This window comes from Callorhinchus milii, unplaced genomic scaffold (assembly GCF_018977255.1).
Source record: "Callorhinchus milii isolate IMCB2004 unplaced genomic scaffold, IMCB_Cmil_1.0 Scaffold26, whole genome shotgun sequence".
Lineage (NCBI taxonomy): Eukaryota > Metazoa > Chordata > Chondrichthyes > Chimaeriformes > Callorhinchidae > Callorhinchus > Callorhinchus milii.
Genome location: NW_024704767.1, coordinates 5,563,382 through 5,586,810, shown reverse-complemented (window position 1 = coordinate 5,586,810; position 23,429 = coordinate 5,563,382). Strand labels below are relative to the sequence as shown.

Below are 23,429 nucleotides of genomic sequence, written 5' to 3'. Positions count from 1 at the left end.
TGTGTTGCAGTCAAACAGGTGAAGGGTAATTGTATTTTCTCATTACCTGAATTGCAGTCACACACCTAGGACTAGCTACATAAATATGCTGTGCACACACTTCATCCACTAAAATGCTTCTCAGCCACTGAGACTCTTAATAACTGTCTTAATGGGTCTGTGCTAGAGGAAGCTTGTGGTTTGGAAGGATTGTACTTAAAGAAATGGAAGTGAATAATTTACCAGGCGAGTTCATATAAAAATCTGAACATAAGATTTTAATTTCCAGCAACTTGCCAAAAGCTTATCCATTTGAGGTCGCTATCCATTTGGTAGATTTGTGATGAAATTGACCCATGGCGAATGTGACTGATGCTCACACAAGGAGGCAGGCCCATTCAATGTTTCACATGGTCTCCTCCTGTTCTGCTGGACAGGCAATATACCTCAACTCTGAATGCCTAGATGTATTGAGGTTCAGTTTGAGGGAGTCCACAAATGTGTGTGCTTTTGCAGAACCTTCAATATCTGATGACTTGATTCTGTTCAACTGTATTAAATTACCAACCAGCCAGCATTGCTGTGAAGTCAGTCTCTGGAAGCTGGACAATTCCCCCCACTCCTCCTCCCCATTTCTGTTGCAAAGTGCCAGAGTTTGACATGTGACAGCCCGTTGAGATTGAGACTTGTTCGTGCAAGAAAGCATGGCTACAGCTTCCATCCCTTCACTCTGTCGCTTGCGACCAACTCTTATCTGCATTTCATTGTAGGATCTAGTTAGGAAAAACAGGAATGAAAATAAATAGTTTTTCTTTCAATCGGCATCTTTGGCATTCAGCTGAAAAGTGTACAGGTATTTACGCAAATCAGAGTGCACATTGTAGATTTTTATGAACTCAATTCCACCCCCACCTTTCCCCACCCACCCAGCCAGCCAGTCCGAATAGCTAGTTTGAAAAGCTAGTTTGGGCTGATTCTCACCACAGATGTCGCAGTTCAGTCTTTCTTCAGCAGCTGCAAATTTAATTTCCTATCAATTCATTTGAAAGTATCACTTTATTTCCCAAAGCAGCTATCTGGCTGTGTGTGTGTGTGCGTGTGGAGGAAGCTGTATCTGTGTCCTCCCACCCACTTATTATTGAAGTAACTTGGTGAACAGTGTAATTAGCCAACGTGTCAGGTTCTAAGAAAAGTTGTGTAACTCTGTCTGGAGCAGTAGCCAATTGGCATTGGAACAGTGCAACCAGATGACGGTCTAGGGCAAAATATGGGCTGTATTCCTGCTTCACTTTTCATCAATTTTGGTTGTGGTTCTTGCTTGCAACAAAAAAAGTTCCAAGTACTGGCCTGGCAATCGTCCACACACCCAGACTTCAAGACGTTTGAAACCCAATGAAAGCTTCCTCAGAAGAAAATAAACATTTGAAAAGCAGCTGTTAAATATTTCTCTAAGTCTGCGGGTTCCTCTCAGAATGAGAGAGAAAAATGTTTGTCCGTAATGTTTTAAAATGACTCTTGTTTGATGTTTGTATTCCACTAGCTTTAAAGGATTCTACAAAGCAATCCATCAACAGCGACTGGAAGATCGAGCTACCAGGGGAGTTTCAGATCGCAGGCACTATTGTCCGCTATGTGCGAAGGGGACTGTGGGAAAAGATGTCTGCCAAGGGACCAACCAAAACACCACTTCACTTAATGGTAACTTTTTGATCTTATTGAAATCAGTGGTTAGAGTACTTGCCTCACAAGTGAGAGACCCAGGTTTGATTCCCAGCAGGATGAAATGTTGGGCAAGTTTCCTTACTCCACACTCCTCTGTTTACCTAGCAGTAAGTAGGAATCCGGTTGCTAGTCGATCGGTGGATCACTTTTCCGGGAGTAATAATTTCTTCAACAAAAAAATTTAAAAATGGTCACTTCAATCCACGATTATTTGTGGGACACTTTTGTGCGTAATTGGCTGTCCATGTTTCGCCCACAAAATATTCAGTTCACCTTGTAGTATATTCTGTGAAGCGCTTTGAAACGTTTCGAAGACTTATTAAGGCGCAGTATATAAAAAGCAAGGATTATTATATTATCAAGCTATTTCTTCAATAACAACAATGGCCTGGCTTCTACCACTGTTTACAAGAATACCTTGTTAATGTGTTATTAACAGACCGCAGACATCCTGGAGGTGGAAAACAATAACTAGTTAAACTGTTAAACTCTTCAGAGACATATTGGGCATCTATTAATGTGTGACTGGCTGGTCATGCAGTAAACCATTTAGACACAGCCACTTTAACAGGCAGTTGTGTATCGAGCGAAGACTTTCATCACTATAAAGTGAACAGTTTTAATTTTAAGAAACCTGCTGAAGCAATAAAAGTTAAAGCATTACATTCAGTATCATGCTCTTCCTAATTGGTTACAAATGGCCTAAACCATGTACGCTCTTGGAATAGCATTACAAGGCAGATGTTAAAAGTAAGTTAAGTAAATACTTGTTATTTAAATGATGTATTCAGGTTACAGATGAAAAGCTGTCTTCTCAATAATCTTCAGTAGCTTCAATGTAGCCATAACAGAATGTATTTTTATTAAGTCAATTCAACAATTAGACACGACAGGAAAATTGCTCCAAATTGGTTTTGCACGGACCTGGGTATGTGGGGCTCATTTTGTTGGTTAATATGTTAGCACTGAGGTAGGTAATTCAAAGTTCTTTTACAATTCCAGCAGGCATAATCCACATCAGTTATGTTTTATCCCTATGAATTACAGACTGGCAGCTCTGTCAGTGGATCTCATGCTTGTACAAGGTAGGTCATGCTAGCCTGGCATTGAGTTTTAAAGGTCGTTTCTCTTTGTTAATGAGATTAGACCTCAGATGCACTGGTATCCTTCCCAGCAATTACAGCTGTGACAAGAGTAATTTGAGATGCTGAGAGATCAGCTATATCCTGACCAGGTGATCATTATTTGTGTCTGAGCCTTGACAAGTGAGTGTTGGTAGACATTTCGACCATAGGAGGGAGATGACAACTGATCCTGACTTCACTCAACATCCAAGCAATGTCCGCCTTCTAGCAGGAGAGTGTGTGTCAGTGATAATGAGCAGAAACACTGGCTGATTTTCCCCTCATCTTTAAACCAAAGGCACTGAAGTCAATTGAAATACCCTGGCTGAATACTTCAGCAATTCAGCACAGATTGAGATTCAAATTTGCAACCTTTCTGGTCATGAGAGTACTTTCTAGATCCAAGCAATAAGTACTTTTAACTTCAAAATGGTTGCATTCAGTGGTCCTGAGGCACTTTTCAACGGTGCCTGTATCTGCAAATATATCTATTTGTTGTTGGATTCAGTACTCGCATTTCCATGTATGAGGTTGAGTATCTGATGCCACAATTGTTCTGCTCATCTCCATCTCCGCTAACAAGCCACAGATATCATCCTCACAGAATTTCATTGCATTCCATTCAATAGGTGCTACTGTTTCACGATCAAAGTTATGGAATCCACTATGAATACACAATCTCTGTGAATAGTTCCTTGGAAAACAAGAGCGAGGTGGAAAAGCAACTGGAGCCCCTTTACTTGTGGACAAATACTGGCTGGGAGGCCTGCAGTGTACAATGCGGAGGAGGTACAGTTTGTGTGTTGGATTTCTGCCATTAAAATAGTTTGAAAGTGCTTTGAGATGTCCATCCAACTTGAAAGGTGCTATGTAAATGTAATTGTATTGTAATTTAAAATAGGTAGCTAAGCACCGTTATCTCAGACACCAGTGCATTGCCAGTTTGGCTTGATGGAGAAAGTGGAGTCATTTTATTTGCTGAAGTTGAGATCGTGTTTCCTGGCCCATAAAAGGTTGGAAAAGTTCAACCCACAGAGCCTGTTCTTGGTGCCCCATTTTTGTTTATTCCCAACATTGATGTTACATGGCACATTTAATGAGCAAATGATAAATTGCAGTTAGCGCTGCGATTTCTCTTTTTTGATTGACGCGAGGATCAGGTTAACATCAGAATCTAATCATCTCAGTATCTCGGCAAATTTGTGCAGAAAATCTTTGGTTGAATTAAACCATTCTGTGAGTACACTGATACCATTGAGGAATGCATTTACTCCTGCAGTGCCAGACGCAATAATGATAAAATATTAAAGGTGTGCATAAAGAGAAGACAGTTACATATGTTAGTGAGCAAGACCCTCCTTGATCTAAGGATCAAACAGCAATAGAATGATTTTTTTTAATATCGTAGGATTAAATTCAATGTCAACAAAGTGGCATTCTGGATATTTTCAGTAGAGTAGTTTGTTTTTAGAATTGAAAATTCCAGTATATTACATATTTGGGACCTTTTTTTCTAGCAGAATGTAATTATCTCAAGTTAACTCTAAAACAGAATATTTTGGCATCAGACGCATGGTGACTCATGCAAAGTTTAGCCAGTGTGAACTCACAAATCTGGGAACATTTCCCATTCTGCATGAATGCCTGGTGTCCATCCTCCCCTATTTAGCAATCGGCCCTCATAGTTGTGTGTTCAACATTCCCCTACCACAGCTTCCCTAAGTAAAGCTGTGTATAAATCAGTGTAATGAAAGTGCCACATGAAGGATACTACCAGTTGTACGAGTTCCTCGTTTTGTTTTCTGCAACGCGTGTTGTATGCACTGAAACGCCTTCACGTAAGCATCACGCCCAGAATTTCTTTTTAGACATGTCCTCCTCCAACAGGAGTCCTGTAGCTCAGCGGTTAGAGTACTTGCCTCACAAGCGAGAGATGTGGGTTCGATTTCCGGGAGGGTAAAACCTTGGGCAAGCTTCCTTACTCCACATCCTAATCCTTCAAAAAAAAACAATAATAAAATCAGTCACTTCAATCCGTGACTGTTTGTGGAACACTGCTGTGCGTAATTGGCTATTGTGTTTCGCCCACAAATATACAGTCAATTCACTATATGGTCTATTCTGTGAAGCGCTTTGAGACATCTAGAAGATGTGAAAAAGCGCAATATCAAATGTAAGGATTTTTTTAAATTAAATTTTGATACCATTTACATTTCAATGAAGTTCACGAAGTTGGCTAAGAAAGAGTTTATGAGCCAGTCTACTTCAGTTCAATAACTGTTTTGTATTAGAAGCAATGTCACAGTGGCATTGTTTGCTGTGCTGCATAAATGCCGGATCTTGTCCAGGGATAGAAATATATTTTTCGAACAATGATTCCCCCTGCCTGAGGCTGCGTCAGGAAAATTGAAAGAGTGAAATCAATCCAGTCGCAACTCGAACACTATGTTTTGGAAGCTGTGAAGTCTGGTTCAGTGGTTTGTGTTTTAGTCTCCTCTCAGGAGATGTGTTCCCTTCATTAGGAATGTATTTCAGGTCTGAAATGCCCCGGGGATAATTTCTGCCTCTTAATACCATGTTCCTTGTTTTTAGGACAACGCAGAACTGTTGTCTCCTGCACTAAAATTGTAAACAAGACATTGGCAGTGGTGAATGACAGTGACTGCCAACACATGACCCGTCCTGAGCCACAGGTCAGGAAGTGCAATATGCATCCATGCCAGTCACGGTAAGAATCTCTTTGATCTGAAGAGAGATCTGTTTGCTGATCTGTAATCACTGTGTACAGGAATTCCACCAGCTACTGAACAGAGGCCTGGCTGGATGATTGAAAAACTCAGCTTCGTAATAGAGCAGGAACTGCTAGCAAGTGATGATAGATCATGTTAAGCATTAAAAATTTGAAATCCCAGTTGACTCAGATAAATGTTGGAATGATCATTCTCTGAATGGAGATATTAATATTCTTTTCTTTTACATTTTTTCTACAGTTGTTTCGTCTCTCTAGCTGATTCATCCCTCTTTCATTTATTATTGAGCCTTGATCATTTGATTTGGACTGAACTTGTGCGTAAAATTTCCCAAGATCACAAGGAAAGATCAGAGAGGAAGGCCCTGTGGCCCACTTGATCCCATCCTTCCAGAATATTGACCATACAATATGCATTAAATTATTTCTTAAATTAGTCCAATGCCCTGGCCTCTACCATCCATTCTTAATGAACCATTCCAGCTGTTGATTTACACTGAAGTGCAAAAAAAAATTATCCTGCTGTCTATGCTAAAATTGGCCTTCACAACCCTGAACCTGTGGCATCAAGGCTTGCTGCCTTGGTGTACTTGAAAGTATTGTTCTGGGTTTATGTCTATTTAGTATCATATTTATCCTGTTTTTTGGTGAAACCTGAATAGTGTGTTGCTGCCACAGAAGCATCAAAGTGTTTTTTCACCTGCAAATGATTAATGCTTTCTTTTCCTCATTGAGATTCTTGTCGCTTTTATAAGCTGGTTGACTGGCTGCAAGATTAAGAATTTCAGATCGACATATGGCCTATGTAAATGAAAATAAGATTTATTTTCTGTTTGATGTCCACTGATTAATGTTGTACTCTTTCTGGGTGATTAACACAGACTGATTCTCAAGATGCTTAGGATAAAGAAGTAACAAGATGTGAAACTAAATCATTACTAAGTTCAGGCACCCTGAAATTATATTGTGGATTTCTCAGGACAGTTTCCATCACATAAATATTTTTGTTCAATTACTTCATGAATAAAGCAGCCAACCTTTGGGAAGATGGTATTATTCCATATTAACTGGAATCACATTCAGTCCATTGCCAATATCACCGCCTTCTACCATGAAACGTTGCTTACTTATCCTCTTACCTCACATCCACTGTTACTAGCACCCATACTTTTCCAATCTCCTCCGCGCTGGCCTCCCCATCTTCACTCTTAAGACGCTTCAGCTTATCGAGATCTTTACAGCCTAGTTCATCCCACATACCACTAAATCCCATTCTGGCCAAGTTGGATTGGCTCCCAGTACCTCAAAGGAATATGTTTAAGATACTTGACCTGGGCTTAAAATCCTTCCACAGTTTCATGCAAACTTCTCTAGCACCAGATTTCTTGTTACATTCTATCTATTGATTCTTAAGTCAGCATGCCCTGTCCTTTGGAACTCTTCTTCAGAACCACATCATTTGCTACCTCCTTCCTTGTGTTCAACAACCTCCAAAAATATCGACTGTGCCTTTGGACAACGTCTTTCAATCCTTTATTTCCCTGCCTCTTTGTCCACGGCTCTATTTGTCGAGACATTCATTTATGGGATTGCAAAGAATGCCGCGAATGCAACTCAATGTGGAAAGCCACTGTTTAACAGATGTTAGATTAGCATTAGAAGGGAAAATTGGCAAAAGATGAGGTTTCGTTTGCTGCAGGCTTCATCAGCCCTGGTTGGCCCTGAGATTTGTAACAAGCCTCTAGACCATAAATTGAAGCAGTCTTTACGCTCATTTGTACTTGAGGAATTGAAGTGCTGATTTTGTATTTCTTACTGAGTCGTAGACCTTTTATAGCAGGGAAATGATCTAACTTGTTGTTATATAAGCTTCATGAAACAATAAAATGTTACACAAAGCTTTTTCTTCTTTACTTTGAACTGAATCATTAGCTCATATACTGCCAGGAACTGATTTGAAATTGTGCTGGGTTTTGCTCTGCAATTTAATGAGAACCTGGTTGTGTATAATGGTGGGGTTGGCAGCATTTCTCTATTGCATCTGTGAACTGTATTGTGTACAGCTGTCAAACACTTGGCTTTCAATACCTCTTCTAACTGTTTAATTTCCCCCTCTTATAATTTAACATGGGTAGAATGCTCTAACTTTGCAAAAGGTCCTGGGCTCCACGATATGAATGAAATGGTGCTTGACACTATTGGCCAGAATTTTCTTCTCTTGCCTTTCCAACTAAATCAGACCCACTATGCATTTGGATGAATCACCCAAACCCTTTGTTCTTCACAAAAGAACAAGCAAGAAGGTCATTAACGCTTATTAATGACAAAACGTAGTACAAATGCCAAAGCCCCTTCCTTTATCTTCGGTCGGAATGTGAAGCAGAAGGGTTCCATAGTGTTCTCAGCTGCATGAATCGCTTTGAAACGAGGCGCCCTCCCAAATATGAAAGGTGCCAAGTAAATGTAATTGTATTCTGAATTTATCATTCTCAGGAGGGTTGTGATACTTATGGAATGGGTTTGTTTTGGCAGGTGGGTAGCAGGAAGTTGGACTCCATGCTCCAGCACCTGCGGGAAGGGATCTCAGATCCGCAATGTGACCTGTGTCTATCAGCTGCAAAATGGCACACATGTCAACACAAGAAATCTCTACTGTCTCGGTCGCAAGCCATCTACAATACAAGGCTGCGAAGGTCGTGACTGTTTGACTGTGTGGGAAGCCTCAAACTGGTCTAAGGTACATTTCTTCAACTGCAAAACGTCTGTCTAAATTTAGAGGCTGGGTAATTGATATTGAATTCTTCAGGAATTTCTAAAATCAAACTCTACATGGATGGATCTAGTGGTGTATTTTAGCATGTCCTCATACACATTAAATCTCACCTAAATGAATCAGTCAGCTTGTTCCTTCCTGAAGGTGCAGAGCATGCTGTGACTGACAATCAAGTTGATCTGCAGGATTGGGCATCGGAGCTACAAGGAGAGATTGCAGCAAGTGGGCATTTTTGCACTGGAGAAAATATTAATGATGCTTTTTTCCCCCCAGATTACAAAAGATTTTTTTTTTAAAAATGCTAATGTATTTGAAATCAGTAAGAGTGGCTCACAGTTTCAAACTAAGAAGGGGAAAGGTGCAGGGGTAGCTTACATTTAACTATGCTATGTTGGGGAGGGTGGGTTACAAGGTGAACAGATACCCAAGGAGGTGAGATTGTAGGTAGGATAGATGTGACTAATGGCATTTCAGAAAATGGGACCTTAATGGCCTTTTATAGGCTCCTGCTTCCTATGCTTTTTTATTTGTTATAGCGCTGCTCGGATGTTATTCAGCAGACTCCTGAGAGAGTTTTGACGAAAAGTCATAGACCTGAAACGTTAACCCATTTTCCTCGCTCCATGGATGCTGCCTGACCTGCTGCACGTCCCCAGCGACTTCTGTGTTTATACCAGATTTCCAGTGTCTTTGGCTTTTGTTTCCTGAGAGAGTCTGTCTGGAGTGTGCATTCTCTGCACATAGGAAAAATGTCATGGCGAATTTCATGAATTAATTTCTTCTCAGCGATGGTGATACATTTTTCTTTAGGAAGAATTCACAACTTTTTTCTTTAGTACTTGAAGTTGTGTCAAATGAAAGGAGTTTGCAAGTACAGTAAATGGAAAGTGGCACAATAAGTCAAACATTTTGAATCTAAGGGAAATTGACTGCCAGGACTTTGCTCTATATTTCTGCACCTCCGATATAAACTCAAACCTTTCAGTCCAGCATTTTCACTGGCCTCCACTCAGGCTGTCCTGGAACCAACAGAGGCATTAATACATTTAATCTATGATGAAAAAGAACAACTTTGTCAGTTTTTATTAGTTTCTGGGACCAAGGAGACATTAGCCAGAAACGTTTTGAAGATATTATTGCCAGCCCAAATATTGTTTTCATTTCTTACATCAGTATTCTAGAGGTGTAAAAAGGTACATGTGGCATTGTGCTTACGTTAAAACTTTTACAAGTATTGAGCTTAATGGACCTGGCAGAAAAATCAATAACAGTTACCATTCTGTCCATGCCTACACAGAATGACCAACTTTGAGTTTTTAAATGGCCCCTTTAAACTCGAATGTCATTTTACTCCCATTACAAGGAATGATTTACTAAGAGCCTGTAATCATTTGGAGAACTGTATATCATGCTTGGCACTTTCATTTACACTGGAAGGACGAAAAAAATTACTTAAGCTTTCTCGGAGAAGAAATGAAACCCAGCTACTAATCTCTTTGGCGGGCAGTGAGTGAGTGTGCACAGATCCTGTTTTCTGTGCATCAAATTTATGAGGAGAAAAAACCTATGACACCTGGGGGGATGTATCTGACTGTAGCTGAAGGTGAAAGAAGATAATCAGCTTACAGCTCTGATGGTAAATCACCTATTTTTTCCCATATTCTTGTCCCTTCCACTCTAGCATCAACGGCCATGCTTTCAGCCATTACATCCCAAAACTTAAGAAATCTCTGCTTCAATCTCTCCACCTTGCCTCCTCCTTGTCCGTCTTCAAATTACGCCTTTAGAGCTTCCTCTTCGAATGTGTCTACTGTCACCTCCCCACTCTCCCTGCTCAGTGTCAGACTCCGCCTCTGTTAAGTTCTTAGAGGTGCTACCCAGTGTAAAAAAAGCGTTATATAAATGTATGTTGTTGTTGTGAGTTACAGGCGGCTTGACAAAGATATAAATTCCCCTGGACAATGGATGCAAAATATTCACACAAAAAATAACTAGGGTCTGATATGTAGCAATTTCTAATTTTTTAAAAAAAGAAAGGAATCAGGAAATGCATCAAACTGACCCACAGGAACTTTCTCCCACACGATATACTTATGGACGTGAGTTCCCAAACGTTGGCATAACGACAACAAACAACAACTTGCACATAGAGCGCAGGATAGCGTCTCAGAGCGCATAACGTGCGAGAAGTACATCAGGTTACCAGAGGGAGTCCCATTCAGTTCTTTACTATGAAAGCTAATTAGAAATCAATGCAAAGTGGATCCCATTAAATCGCAAATAGCCTTTTTTTTAGGAGCTTTAATGTTTTGAGCATTTAAACTGAGTTATAAGGATGATTTCTTCAACAAGACCTCGGTGTCGTTATTCAGAAAACAAAACTGCGATAGGGAACAGCTTCTGACAATCCTAGCTTAGTTCACTCTGTAACATTATCTGGGTAATACTTCTCTGTTGAAAGCAGCAGAAAAGGAATGTGCTTGGGCTGTAAAACTCTGTACAAAATGTTGAAGGCAACAGGGTTAAACTGGACAGTAATGGATGAGGCAATAAAATTGTACCACATTTGGGACTTAGTACTGTGCTTTCCTACCGTCTGCTGCCAGCAATAGAACCCAAGGAAATAAAATGTGTGCAGAGTATAATACTGGCATCGCCTTGCTGCATTCCAAGAAGGGAGAGAACTCCCCACAGTTACCCCCCACCAACCACACACACACACACACCACAGATACAAACATACACCCCACACAGACACAAAGTAAAATATCCACCCATGCCACAGGGAGAGAGACTTCCACACACAATCCCCATCCACAGAGAGGGAGAGAAAGTCACTTCCTATTTAACTTGTCAGGTCCTCTTAATTAATTTAAACGCCTCAATCGGATCACCCCTTAACTTCTTTGGCTCTGGGGAATATAACCTAAATTGACGCAGCCTCTGTTTCTCGACAAATTGCTGTATTTGTATGGTATAGCACTGGTACTTCAGTCAGCTCCATGTTCCTCCAGGGTCAGCCAAGGTCAGGCAGCAATGACTGACAGGATGCGTGTGTTGTGTTTGTCCTTGTTCCACACATTGTCAGAAAGCACAGCTGGTGCTACAGTGGGCCTGCGAGCTGTAGCTCCTGAATCAGTGTGGGTCCAAGATGGAACATTATACTTTATCAGCCAGTATTATACTTTAAGACAAAGATGTACTCTACTTCTATGGCAACATAACCACAAAGAATGACTTCTTTGAGCATCAATTGATATGTACAGACTGGTCATTCTTCCTACATTAGTAATCTCTCATTTGTCAAGACATGGAACATCCAGTATAAAATACAGTTCATACGGAATATACTATCCCCTTAAATAAATTGTATTTGTTTCACTTTTGAAGGTATTTGAGCTATTATTAGACAAATGTGGCGCTTTAATACATCCCCTTCCCCAGTGGTAGTGCTTTATAATGCCATGACACTGTTAACATTTCTTCAGTGAAGCTTAATCTCATCAGTCCTGTTAAGAACCGACACTTTATTTGAACTGGTCAGTCTTCATTATACTTTTCTGAATTCAACCAGTAATGACAGAGAAACCAAACTTTTCAACAGCTCCATGAAATCAAAGCGATTGATTCAGCGTGAGTTGAAGGCAATCTGTAAAAAATGCATGTTTTTTTATTGCCATTAAATGTTTAACCCTTTCAGCGATTTCTAAGTGAAAATCAATCACTTAAGATTAAAATGTCAACATTGTTTACTGCTGAGCAAATGGAGTAAACAAAATATCTATCAAGGGCAGTGACAGCACATTTAGAGTTTGTCCAAGGGAGAAAGTCAGTTAAGTTGCACCACGCAGAGGGTAAAGATACTGAATTCAGCAATACTTTTAAGGGATAGGTTTTTCCTCAACATAATTTCAAAAACCTACTCCGCGAGCAATATTCTGAAATGTACCAAACTGGAGCAACATTACAAAGAGACACCTGGGTTATGGCAAGATCTGTCTGTTAATTTGGATAGATGAGGAAAGTGGAGGGACATGCTTCCAAAGCAAATGCAACAGAGAGGGCATCATTTGCATCAATAAACCTGATTTAAATATCAGTAGGAGTCATTTACAGGAGGCAAGTGCTTTATGCACTAAAATGTAAAGATCTGAAAATAAGGGAGAAATTTTGCTGTGATGTGACAGTTATTACCAGCAATATTTACATTACACACTGCAAAATTTCTCCTCTGGCATTGAGAATTGAACCCCAAAGTAACTGACCAATTTCTGTAGTGCTCAACAGACTGTGGTAGAGGCATCCGTCAACGAACAGTGACATGCACCAATCCTCAAGGGAAATGCGATCTAGCAATGAGACCCAGGGAGGAAGAGGAGTGTGAAGATTACACAAACTGTTATGAATGGAGAACAGGCGAATGGTCCAAGGTATGTATATAACTCCATTACTACCTTCAGATAATTACAGTCAATCCACTTTGCAATACATTCTGTGAAGCACTTTTGAGACTTCTCCACGACGTGATAAGGCCCTATATCAAATGCAAAGATTATTATTATAACTTACCACTTGACTTTTGTTTTGTCATGGCTTTGGCTTGTTTACAGCCATTTTTATTAATTGTTGTCATTAATGTAACTTGAAATTCATTTTCAAAGCTTGATGCAAGCACTCAAATCATGTCATAATTGATGCAGCTTCATCCTTTGATTTGTTTTCTTTCTCTTGCTCCCCTTGAAAGACTAAACAAAGAATAGAGCAGAGTTTCTCAGTTAAATAAACTCACCACCTCAGTACGCTGAATGAAACGCGGTCACTGTTGCCAAGTGATGTAAACGGAGATGGTCCTGATGTTTTGGATTCTTCAGACCATGTGTTGCTGACGTAACTGCCACCTGTCTAGCCGGACAGCAGCACACGCCAGATACTACAGCAGCCACAACCATTTCCTTTCAAGTCGGTGGCCTCAAGGTTGACTAACTCTATGTGGCTACTTTCCCATGATGTAGCCTCGCTTTTACTGCCAAGTCTTAAAGCTATTTGCTCCTTGCTCTAAAGTTTCAATTTACTGAATTCAACAAATGCCTTACACTGAACCTTAAATCCTTTACTTGTAGAGACTCATACTTCAGTTTGAATACAGTAAAAGAACAGGATTTGGGGGTGAGGGGTTGGGGGAGAAAGAAAGAACCTCCAATTTTTATAGCACCTCATCATTTTGAAAAGTCTCAAAGGACTTCACAGTAATTATGATTTTGGTAGGCAAAAGCAGCACTTTGCAAGGTGGCACAAACATCAATCTGGTGAATGACTTACTTATCTGGAAGACTGTGCCTATAAACTGCATTAACCAAATGTGCTTTCGCTAATATCACTTGGACATTTGTAATACAGTATAAGCTTCTCAGTGGGGACATGTTATGTCAACCAGTTCTTTCATCTTCTCCAGTTCTGTTTAAGGCAACTGGCTAGAATGGATTACAAATGAATCAGTACCTGAGCAAATGTTTCCATTCCCTTTTAATGTGCTACTTGCTAAGCAACTCATGTCATGTTAAAACTATCCGTGTTACCTGGCTCTCCCACCGCTTTGACTTCTGCTGTAGTATAGCAGCAGGAGCATAGAACAGGAAATGATTGTGAATCCAGCCTCAATACACTTCTCTTTGGAAATGAAAATGTTTATCTGAGCTTAAAATAATGGTACAAAACCAATATGTAGAATACCAGAGGCTCAACCGTGTTTGTACAGAAAGTAATTGAGCTTTTAATGCGTGTACAGAATTTCTGATCATCAGCAGTGCATCTGGTATTTACAGTTCATCAGAATTTCCCTTAGTTGAGAAAACTAGAACTCATTTGTTAGAAAACTCAATTGTAGTCCACTGGGACACGATCAGGGAAGAGTAGAGGTATGAAGCAAGCATCTTGTTGTGACACTGCTTTTAGTGCTAAATGGTCTTTGTTCCTATTTTATCCTATTTCAACTGTGACATGTGGAATGCACCTGGGGCTCTGAAGTGACAGGCCAAGCAAAGTGGCTTCACTCTCTCCAGTATATACTTAGAATTAATGTACCAGAGAGATGAGCTTCAGTGACTGAATGACCTTATCTTATCCTTTGTACTTTCCCCAGCCAATCTGTGATAAAGAGAGCTTGTTCAACAGTGGTGCAATTGGTGTCATGAAGTTTTTCAATTTGCTTTGAATTACAGTGGGGTTTGTTTTTTATTAAACATCTGCCGGTTTATTTTAGTCTCTTTCCCCATCTTAGATCCCTGCACCATTTCCTGTCTGAGAAAGTAGCCAAATCATCTCCCTTAGGCCTCTAACTATATTGGAGTTAAGACGGTCTCCAAGATATGCATTAAGAGTAATCTGAGACTTTGCCTTCCTGTGTGGGGGACTACTTCACCTCCTCTCACCACCTTCTCCGAGAACACAGCAGAGACTAGGACTAACTGTTTGGGAATGAAGGATGCAAAGCCACTTCCAGCCACCCTTTAGTAGAGTAAGATGGCTTGCCCATCCACTTGCCACTTGTATTTATCCAACATTAAAAATAATCGAATTAGAAGACTAGTTAATTGTATTTAGTTTAAGATCTGATGAGGGCTGTACACTCTGACAGTTTTTAACAGAATCTTTCTTATCGCACACAGTAATGGTTACTTTAGTTATAGAAAACCAATTTCATTCCTCAGAAATAGCACATGTGGCCTGTCCAGATGCTTTTTTTTAAAAAAAAACGTAGTTAACTAAAACAGCAAAACTCTTTGTGGGTAAGAAATCCTTTGGTTCTGAACCATCAAGCCAATATAATGCAGACTAACTGACCTGAAGCATAAGCAGTGTTGGTTGGTAGCATTTCAATGGCATCTTGCATTGTAAAACCAAGCTGTAAATGATAAAATATTTTTTCTCGCCAAGTATATAGTTCTCTTCTCCCTCCTGCATCTCAGCATTCTCAATCCAGCAGGCAGACAGTTAACCTACTGCAAGATATTAGATAGTGCTCACTATGGGGGGAAAAAAAAGCTGCTGCGATGTAAATGAGATCTTGTGGTTTGGTGATTCATAACTGAGTAACTTGATCTTCCACTGTTTCCCACCTACTCAGGATAGATCAGAAATTCAGTGTATGGAGATCCATGGGCATCAACCCACATCTCTCACTCTACACCAGACTAGACTGGTACATCAACATGCTTTGCTACCAGACCACACTGCTACAACCGTGAATGTTGGCAGTGAAGGATGTTCTAATAGGACGTTGGGTACCAAATTATTAGGTCTGCTGATTGCTCTAAAACTTTCTGATAGTAGTGAGATATAGTTGCATTTTCAAAATACTTTTAACTACTTTTTTGTTTCTCATTCCAAGGCTGCTATTTATTAGCTGGCATTGAGTTTTATTCTGCACTGCTGCTGATGTTTCCATTCTATAATCCAGAATTTTTAACCTAAGACTACGAAACTGGGAACGTTCACACTGCTGGCTTTGGTACACTGAAGATTCCCAGAATTCATTGAGTCATCCATCTTATTGGTGTTGGAGAGGGAACTTATGATATTTCCCAGGCTAATACATAAAGATGGAATGGCACAGCCTCAAAAGCCTTCCGCTCACTGACTGCTCATCAAGACAACTGGATTCTTCCATTTCTCGATCAGTATGGGAACCTGCAATGCCAGGAGGGAGGAGTATGGGCAAAAGATAAAGGGAGAGAAATTCCACTTAGGTTTAGATTTTCTTTACTTTCTTAGGATTTTAGAGCCTTCAGGATTTTGTGAATTCTGAAATACAGCTGTAATTTGCAACTCAATTTTGCGTAATTTCTTTTTCAGAAACGACAAAAAAACCAGCTTTGAAGTTAAATCTGAATTCAACAATATTGACAAATTCTTCATCCTCTAAAATTATAAGTAAAGGGTAAATATAGACCCAGACGAAATTTCTCTCCCCCCAACCAAATTTATTTATTTTTCTGGGAACACAAAATAACCATAAACCTCTGGGAGAGACGTGCAGTGGAGCTTGTTGAATGAGGGAAGACATTGTAAGGGGCTGAGGGTAAAATGATGGTGTGAGAAAGTCCACTTCAAATGGAGATCAACAGCTGCACTAGAGGACAGATGTACATGGGAGTAAGTGTAAGAAACTGGTCAGGAGAGTTACCATAGAAAATGAGTATAAGATTATGGGAATATGGAACACAATGTAGGGGGCTTTTAAAATTGTATTCACAAATAAAAGTCAGGAAAATACGTTGGACCTCTGATCTTTAATGTCCACTTAAATAGGCCTACAGAACTCAGTTTGACATCTCATCTGCAGGACGGCACCTCCAACATTGCAGCTACCCCCCAAGGCTGCATTGGAGTGGTCGCCTAGACTTACAAGAGTAAGAGTTGAGAAAGAAAAAGATATTAGATATAACATCTAATATATAATATCTAATATGTATTATATAATATGTATGTTATATATAATATATATATTGTATATATTATATATAGACTTTTACAAACCTTTTGACATCATGCCACCCAGGAAATTGATCCACAATATCAAAACACGCAGAATAGACAGGAAGAATCTAACTTCAATTGCTGAATAAGAGGATGAGAAGAGGGTTTGTATATGGAATAAGTAGGGAGAAATTCCCAGCTGTTTCTAGGTTTATTCTATTTACATAACATTTCAGAGCATCCAGAATTTGGCAACTTGTTCAATTCTTGTCTTAAATTTCAAGATTTTTTGTGTAGTTCTCAAAAGAGAAGTACAGAAAACTGGCTTTAAAAAATAGGTCTGTGTTTAAGAATTTGCTAAATTCCCTTTGCTCTAAAACGCTATATAAATAGAGCCAGTTGGGATTTCTCCCCAAAGATGTCAGGTCTGCTTCCTGAGGACTTGGTCTCTTTTTGTTTATTTCACACAGGTGATTTGGAAGTCAGGGCAGATACAAAGCTAGCTAGATTTATTGATCATTCCCAAACTGAAGGCTGAGGTAAACAATGGGAAATAATTGGAGCTGGATAGATTTTATGTTAATAATAATTCTAATAATGGGGAATAATTGGACCTGGATAGATTTGGTGTTTGGGCTGATGATATTTAAATATGGATAATGTAAAGAGTTTGTAGAGAGGTTTATTATATTACTATTTATAAACTAGATTATTAGAACGCATTCAGCTGACCTCATCTTATCGCAAACAAAAAAAGGCCCTATTTTTAATGGTAAGAGCTTTGGCCTTTAGCTGTGGAGGACAGGATGATTGCTTATTGACTGCAGGCACTTTTCAGTGTATTTTATTGCGGACAAATTACTTCTTGTATGAACAAGGATGAAAGGTCTAACTGAGGGTTATTAGATGCCAGATTGTTGAGTCTTTAATCACAAGTAAAGCGATTCATGATTGCGTTTGAGTAAGAGCTATGAAGGGTGTGAGTGTTCATCAAAAGGTGGTTCATATGTCTTGCTAAAGCTGGATTCCATTATGTTAAGTACAATCATATGCTGGTCTTTGGTGCATTCTCACATTTGGAGCTTTGTAAGCATTTTCTTAATTAGCTTTTAGTAGAGTGCTGTTGTGCAGCACTTCTTCATAGTCCAGCATGTTAATGTTTGTCGTCAATGTAGTACAGTGTATCGTTTGTACATTGGAGAGCTTTGAAGTTATGCAATATTTTGGTGACAAAATATGCGAGGCACATTTTAATACTTAAGTACTTTACAACTATTTAATAAATTAAAACAAATTTCCTTGCGCACAAATCAAATTAAACTCCTGGTCTTGTCAGCCATCTCACCAACATGTTCTTCAAGCAAGTTAGTGTTATCAACCTTGTCAACAGATGGAATCATTTGAGACCTTATAGTTTTATAAGGTGGTGGGTTTGACCAATTGGAAATGTTATTTAATTACATCAGCTTTACTAGGAAGAAATAGATAGTTGTCGTCTTCTAAAGAATGCACTCTGTTTTCAAGACTACATGCAATCCCATTCCTCGTGTCATGTGTATTCGAAAACCTATTTGAATCAAAACATTAGTCCCTCTCCTACCCATCAAAGGCATTTCTTTTAAGTAACAATTTGTCAATTTGCTTTAAATGTTGTCTTAAAAAATTTGGAAAACACACTTCACATTCCCAAACTTTTTGTAGGATTTCACACAGTACTTGCCTCTGATCTTTTATTTCCTGTCGGAATAGACTCTGATGCTCTTACGCATCTCCTCTCTGAAGCAGCATGAAATTATATAATCCTCCTCGAAGTACTATGAATCGATGCAAATCTTAAGGTTGTAGTCCCTATAAACTCATTAATATAACTTCAAAGTTCTGAACCTAAATAATTCACTGGCTACTAATTGCATTATACAATTTGTTCTCATGCTGATTTGCAGTTTTGTTGAATCAGTACCTCACGGGTGTTTTTGTTTTCTTGTGGCATCGATCCTGCTAAAATTGCTCTGTCAATGAGCCAGGAAATAACTCTGTGAGATTGATATCAATGCATGTGTGTTGGCTGACTTTGAACAAGAAAGTTTTCTCTACCACTGTTAGGACTGTGACATTTCAATTGTACTTGAGAAATATGAATTTTCTTTGCTTGAATTAGTAGGAATGTGCCCAGTCTGTGTAATTGAAACATGCTGCTTATGTCGGTGTTAGCAACGCTACTGAGAAACAATTCTGTGATAGTACAATACATGTAGCATCCTAACACGTACTAGACCCAAACATATTGACCAGTTTCATCCATTGGAAAAGTTTGACCCAGTAACATTACCCAATGGCAATAATAGATTAAAAGACACTTGCATCTGTTTTTTNCAAGTCTTGGTCTGTATAATAATAGCCAACGTTTTTATGAGAGTTTCAAACTGTTGCACATAACCACACACACAAAAAAAACAGTGAGCAAAACAATTAGTTAATGATTGGCCCGCTTGATGAGGCTGACAGACACAGGCTTCAACATCATAGGAAACAAGGATTCTCCTGTTTAGAAATGTTGCTAGGCTGGTGCAAACAAAGATGGTAGAAAGAAAACATTGTAATATTCCTTAACTGGGGTAGAATACGATTTCAACATTCAACAATCGATCCAAAATATAATTTTAAAAAGATGAATAATTTCAAGTGCAGCAGCAGTCTTGCTGTGAGTGATGGAAAGACTCAGGATTTCAATATGGGTGGGCCTTGCCTTTAATGTGTTGTTTAAATACCCCCAATGAATGCAAATAGCTCTGATGGAAAAGGTGGACACCCTGCTCCCAACCATGTGCATTTGTTTTTTAAAAAAACAGAGAGAGTAATGCTAAAGAATAGTTCAAATTACTTCAGTGCTGTTGCTCATGGGAATCCCTAGTTTTGGCACTCTGTTCAATAAAATTCCATATCCCACAGTATCTGTAAAAAGTTAGTTCATTAATTCTAACGAAAGTTACATGGTAATTTTAGTACTTTATTGGACTCGAATGGTAATCTTGCATTGAATGGTAATCTGCTTCCCGCTGTGCGGGCAATCATTCTGAGTCCATTAGTAAGTAGTTCCCCTCTAGTGAATGGGTCACAGGTGTGGCATCGTTGGCGCTCGGACCACACACAGTGTAACAGACACAGAAAAACAGCTGAGTTTCCACTTCTCTGAGCTCCAGAGGAACATTTTATAACTTGTTTTTACTTTTACAAGATAACAGATTTCCAAAAGCCTGCTGCAGTTGGTGCCAGTAATAAAACAATGGAGCAGACAATATTGGGGTGAGGGGTGATCTGAAGAATAGATCAGTTGCTTTTCAGGTGAACTGGCTTTCTTGTTTATTTGCTTCCTGATTTCTGTATGACATGTAGATGAGGTTTAATATTGGTCTGCTGGATGTGTAGCACAAACGGAAACCCATCACTTTGGTCAAGTATTCAAACCAAACTACTGAGAGTTTCATGTATGGATGGGAATTTCCATTTGACTAAAATGGACCTAACCTGCTCACCTATTGGTGGAATTTCCATCTGGGTCCAGAATTTGGCAAATTCTTAAATGCAGACGTCATTTTAAAGCCAGTGAACCTGTATTCTCTTTTAGGAACTACACAAAACCAGTTTCAAAGGTAAGACTAAATTTAACATTTTTTCCAAATTCTGGATGCTCTGAAATGTTAAGAAGATGGAGTAAATCTAGATCTTGGGAGAATTTCTTCCCACTAATCCTACAAAGTTCTGCATTAGGCAACCTGCAGGTAGCAATAGCATCTAGTTGCCATTCGGTGTTGCTGGATACACCTAATGAATCAATGTTATTTAGTCTAGTTTCTCCTTCACCTGATTGCAGGATCTATTCCTGCCATGGAAGGAAGATAACAAGGAACTTTGTGATAAGAAAGTGCTTTCTGATCCTTTTCAGTTATGGGGCAGGATCAATGTCAATACAATGAAATCAAACGTGAGATTTCAGTTTGCGTTGTCTTGGCTTTTGAAAATCCTGGTGAGAAATTGTCTGTTTCTCAGTGTGATTTTTTTTAAAGCATAAATTCACTCAGAATTATAGAAGAGAAAAGTTAGTCAACAACAACAAATTATATTTGTTTAGTGCTTTTCACGTCAGTAGGATGTCCCAATCGCTGGATAGTCAGGGATCCGCATTGAAGGCAAGGTCATTAACCTTGACTGGAATGATGCATACCAAATGGTGCAATGTGAACATATCTTTCATCGGATTATCATTTCAGAGAGAGTTGTCCAATCTGTCAATTAAACTGTAGCTGTGAAGCAATTGGCGAGAAGCCAAACTCGCAAAATCTGCCATAGGAATGAAAGTGAATCTTAAGATCATTTGTCAAAAAAAATCTTTTAAATGTTCCCCCCACCCACCCACCCCAAGGTCTGTACTGAGGTGTGCTCGATCACATGGTGCAAAGTCGAATTTAATCACCAGTGGCAGGACTGTTCCAATGCAGTGCTGCAATGTAAGAGAAGCAGGTCTGCTGTCAATAGAGGGTAAGAGAGACAAGAGTTCCTCTAGGTAGAGGGCAAGAGAGACAAGTGCAAAAAAAAGAGGCTGCTTTAATACAAGGTAAATGCACTGAGACTGCTGTCAGTACAGCGCTGCAGGGTAACAGAGTATAATAGAGTTTTTCCAATTATACAATGTCGGCATTCCTTTCTGACCAGTGACGTCTTGCCTGTACAGTCATTGCCTGAACATGTGTTTTGTGTAGTTTATTACTGCCGGTTCTGTGAGTCATCCTGCAGTATAAACAGAGCAATTTCCATAGAATCAGCAGCCTGGAGTATTCCAGATACACTTCACTTCTGAAGTTGCTTTCCAATAGAAAGACAGCATAAAAAAAACATCAAGTGGGGCAAACAAAGAACTAACTGAAATGCACTGCTCAGCCTTTTATTCAGCTCCAGATGTTCCGACATCAGCTGATTGCCATCTGTCTTGTATTTATCTTCCCGTTTATCTTATTTTGAGCGACTGCTTTTTCCAACCTAAGCTGTACAGTGCATTGCAGTGCAGTTGGGAGTCTCAACTGACTTCAAGGAAAGCCATTAACTCCATGTGACAAGTACCTCCATCACCTGTTCTGTTTTTAGCGTTTCAATTATGTTAGAAAACAGTTTTTTTTAAAAAAATCACAATATCTTTGTGCTGGGAAATGAGAGTCAACGCTCAGTTGGTGAGCACTCTTGCATTTGAGTCGGAAGGTTTTTGGTTCAAGGCCCATAACCGGGCTCACAGTCTCGGCTGACACCCCAATGCAGTGATGGAGGTGTCTTGCATTGTCCTTCGGATGAGACGTTAAACCGAGGTACCGTTTGCTCTTCTTTGAAAGAACAGTCCATTCAGCCCAATTTATTTGTCTTTTCCCCATAATTCTGGACATTGTATCAGTTTGCAGCTCCATGTATTAGTTTACATCTCTCAGTGCTGATGCCAGCCACTGCTGATATGACGCATGTGGCTGCCTCATTTGCATACAAAACAGCACCATCGTGTCTTACTGACAAATAATAGAGCCTATCACTGGACCAGATTTTTAAAACTAATCTTTTATTGTTTTTTTTAAAAAAGCCTCGCTTTAAAGAAGGAATGGCACCGATGAGACCTAATTAAAACACCGATACTGTCGATACTGTAGAGATAAATAACTAGATTACTAGATTAATTTCACCAGCCTATTGTGTTTTTTAAAACCTGTGCTGCTGACATCCTCATAGTGAGTTTGGCAGAGCTGAATTAACAGCTAATTACACATTTACGAATTTTAGAAAATGAACAAGTGCTGAATTGACCCGGTATAGAGAGGTTAACTCAGCTCCCTCACACGATCAGATTTAAGGCAGCCTCTTGTTTCTATTACCACCACTGGCAATATAGAGAACCAAAATAACATTTCTCTGAACTGTTTCAAGTGAAAATGGTTTATTTTGGTTCAGGTGACTGTTGAAGATTTCTGTGACACTACAGTACTTGAAAAGGGAAGGGAGTTTACTTCAGTGTCCTAGCCAACAGTCCTCCAGATGAACTGATCACTCACCTCATTACTCTTAATGGAGCCTTGCTGCTGCAAATGACTGCCTCATTTGCCTACAAAACAGTTGCTGTACTTGATAGTAATTACTTGTGAAACGTTTTGAGATGCTTCAATGTGATAAGACACGATAAAAATGCATGTTTTTCTTTCCATTAACAAAATCAATGTTAACTTGGCCGTTTCTTTCCTTAGGCTGAATTTCCGTTGTGGCACAGAGTCTTGCTTCTTGCTTACTTCACGCCCTCCTTATTTCTTCAAACTCCTCCTAAACCACTCCTCTACTCAGCCTTGCTCTACATCCCCCACTCTATCCTGCACCATTGGTTTGACCATTGGTGGGTTGAATTTTCCGAACCGACACTCATAATCTCTGGAACTCGCTTCCTTCTGCCCTTTGCCCCTCTCTATCCAGCTTCAAGTCATGTATTAAAACCTACCCCTTCAACCCCACCTAATGGTCACATCCCCCTGTCCTCTCTTCCTGCTTGAAATCCGCTCATCACTGTAGGGCGTTCCATTATTGCACT

General features: G+C 39.5%; 1 protein-coding gene across 1 annotated transcript in view; it reads left to right on the top strand.

The window, feature by feature from the left end:
* Positions 1–23,429, top strand: part of adamts17 (ADAM metallopeptidase with thrombospondin type 1 motif, 17) — a 115,823-nt gene that overhangs the window by 88,073 nt on the left and 4,321 nt on the right. Inside the window, exons 17-21 of the mRNA XM_042344091.1 lie at positions 1,520–1,677; positions 3,455–3,614; positions 5,418–5,553; positions 8,107–8,311; positions 12,625–12,777. Of these exons, the coding sequence (XP_042200025.1) occupies positions 1,520–1,677; positions 3,455–3,614; positions 5,418–5,553; positions 8,107–8,311; positions 12,625–12,777 (812 nt within the window). The remainder of the gene's footprint in view (positions 1–1,519; positions 1,678–3,454; positions 3,615–5,417; positions 5,554–8,106; positions 8,312–12,624; positions 12,778–23,429) is intronic.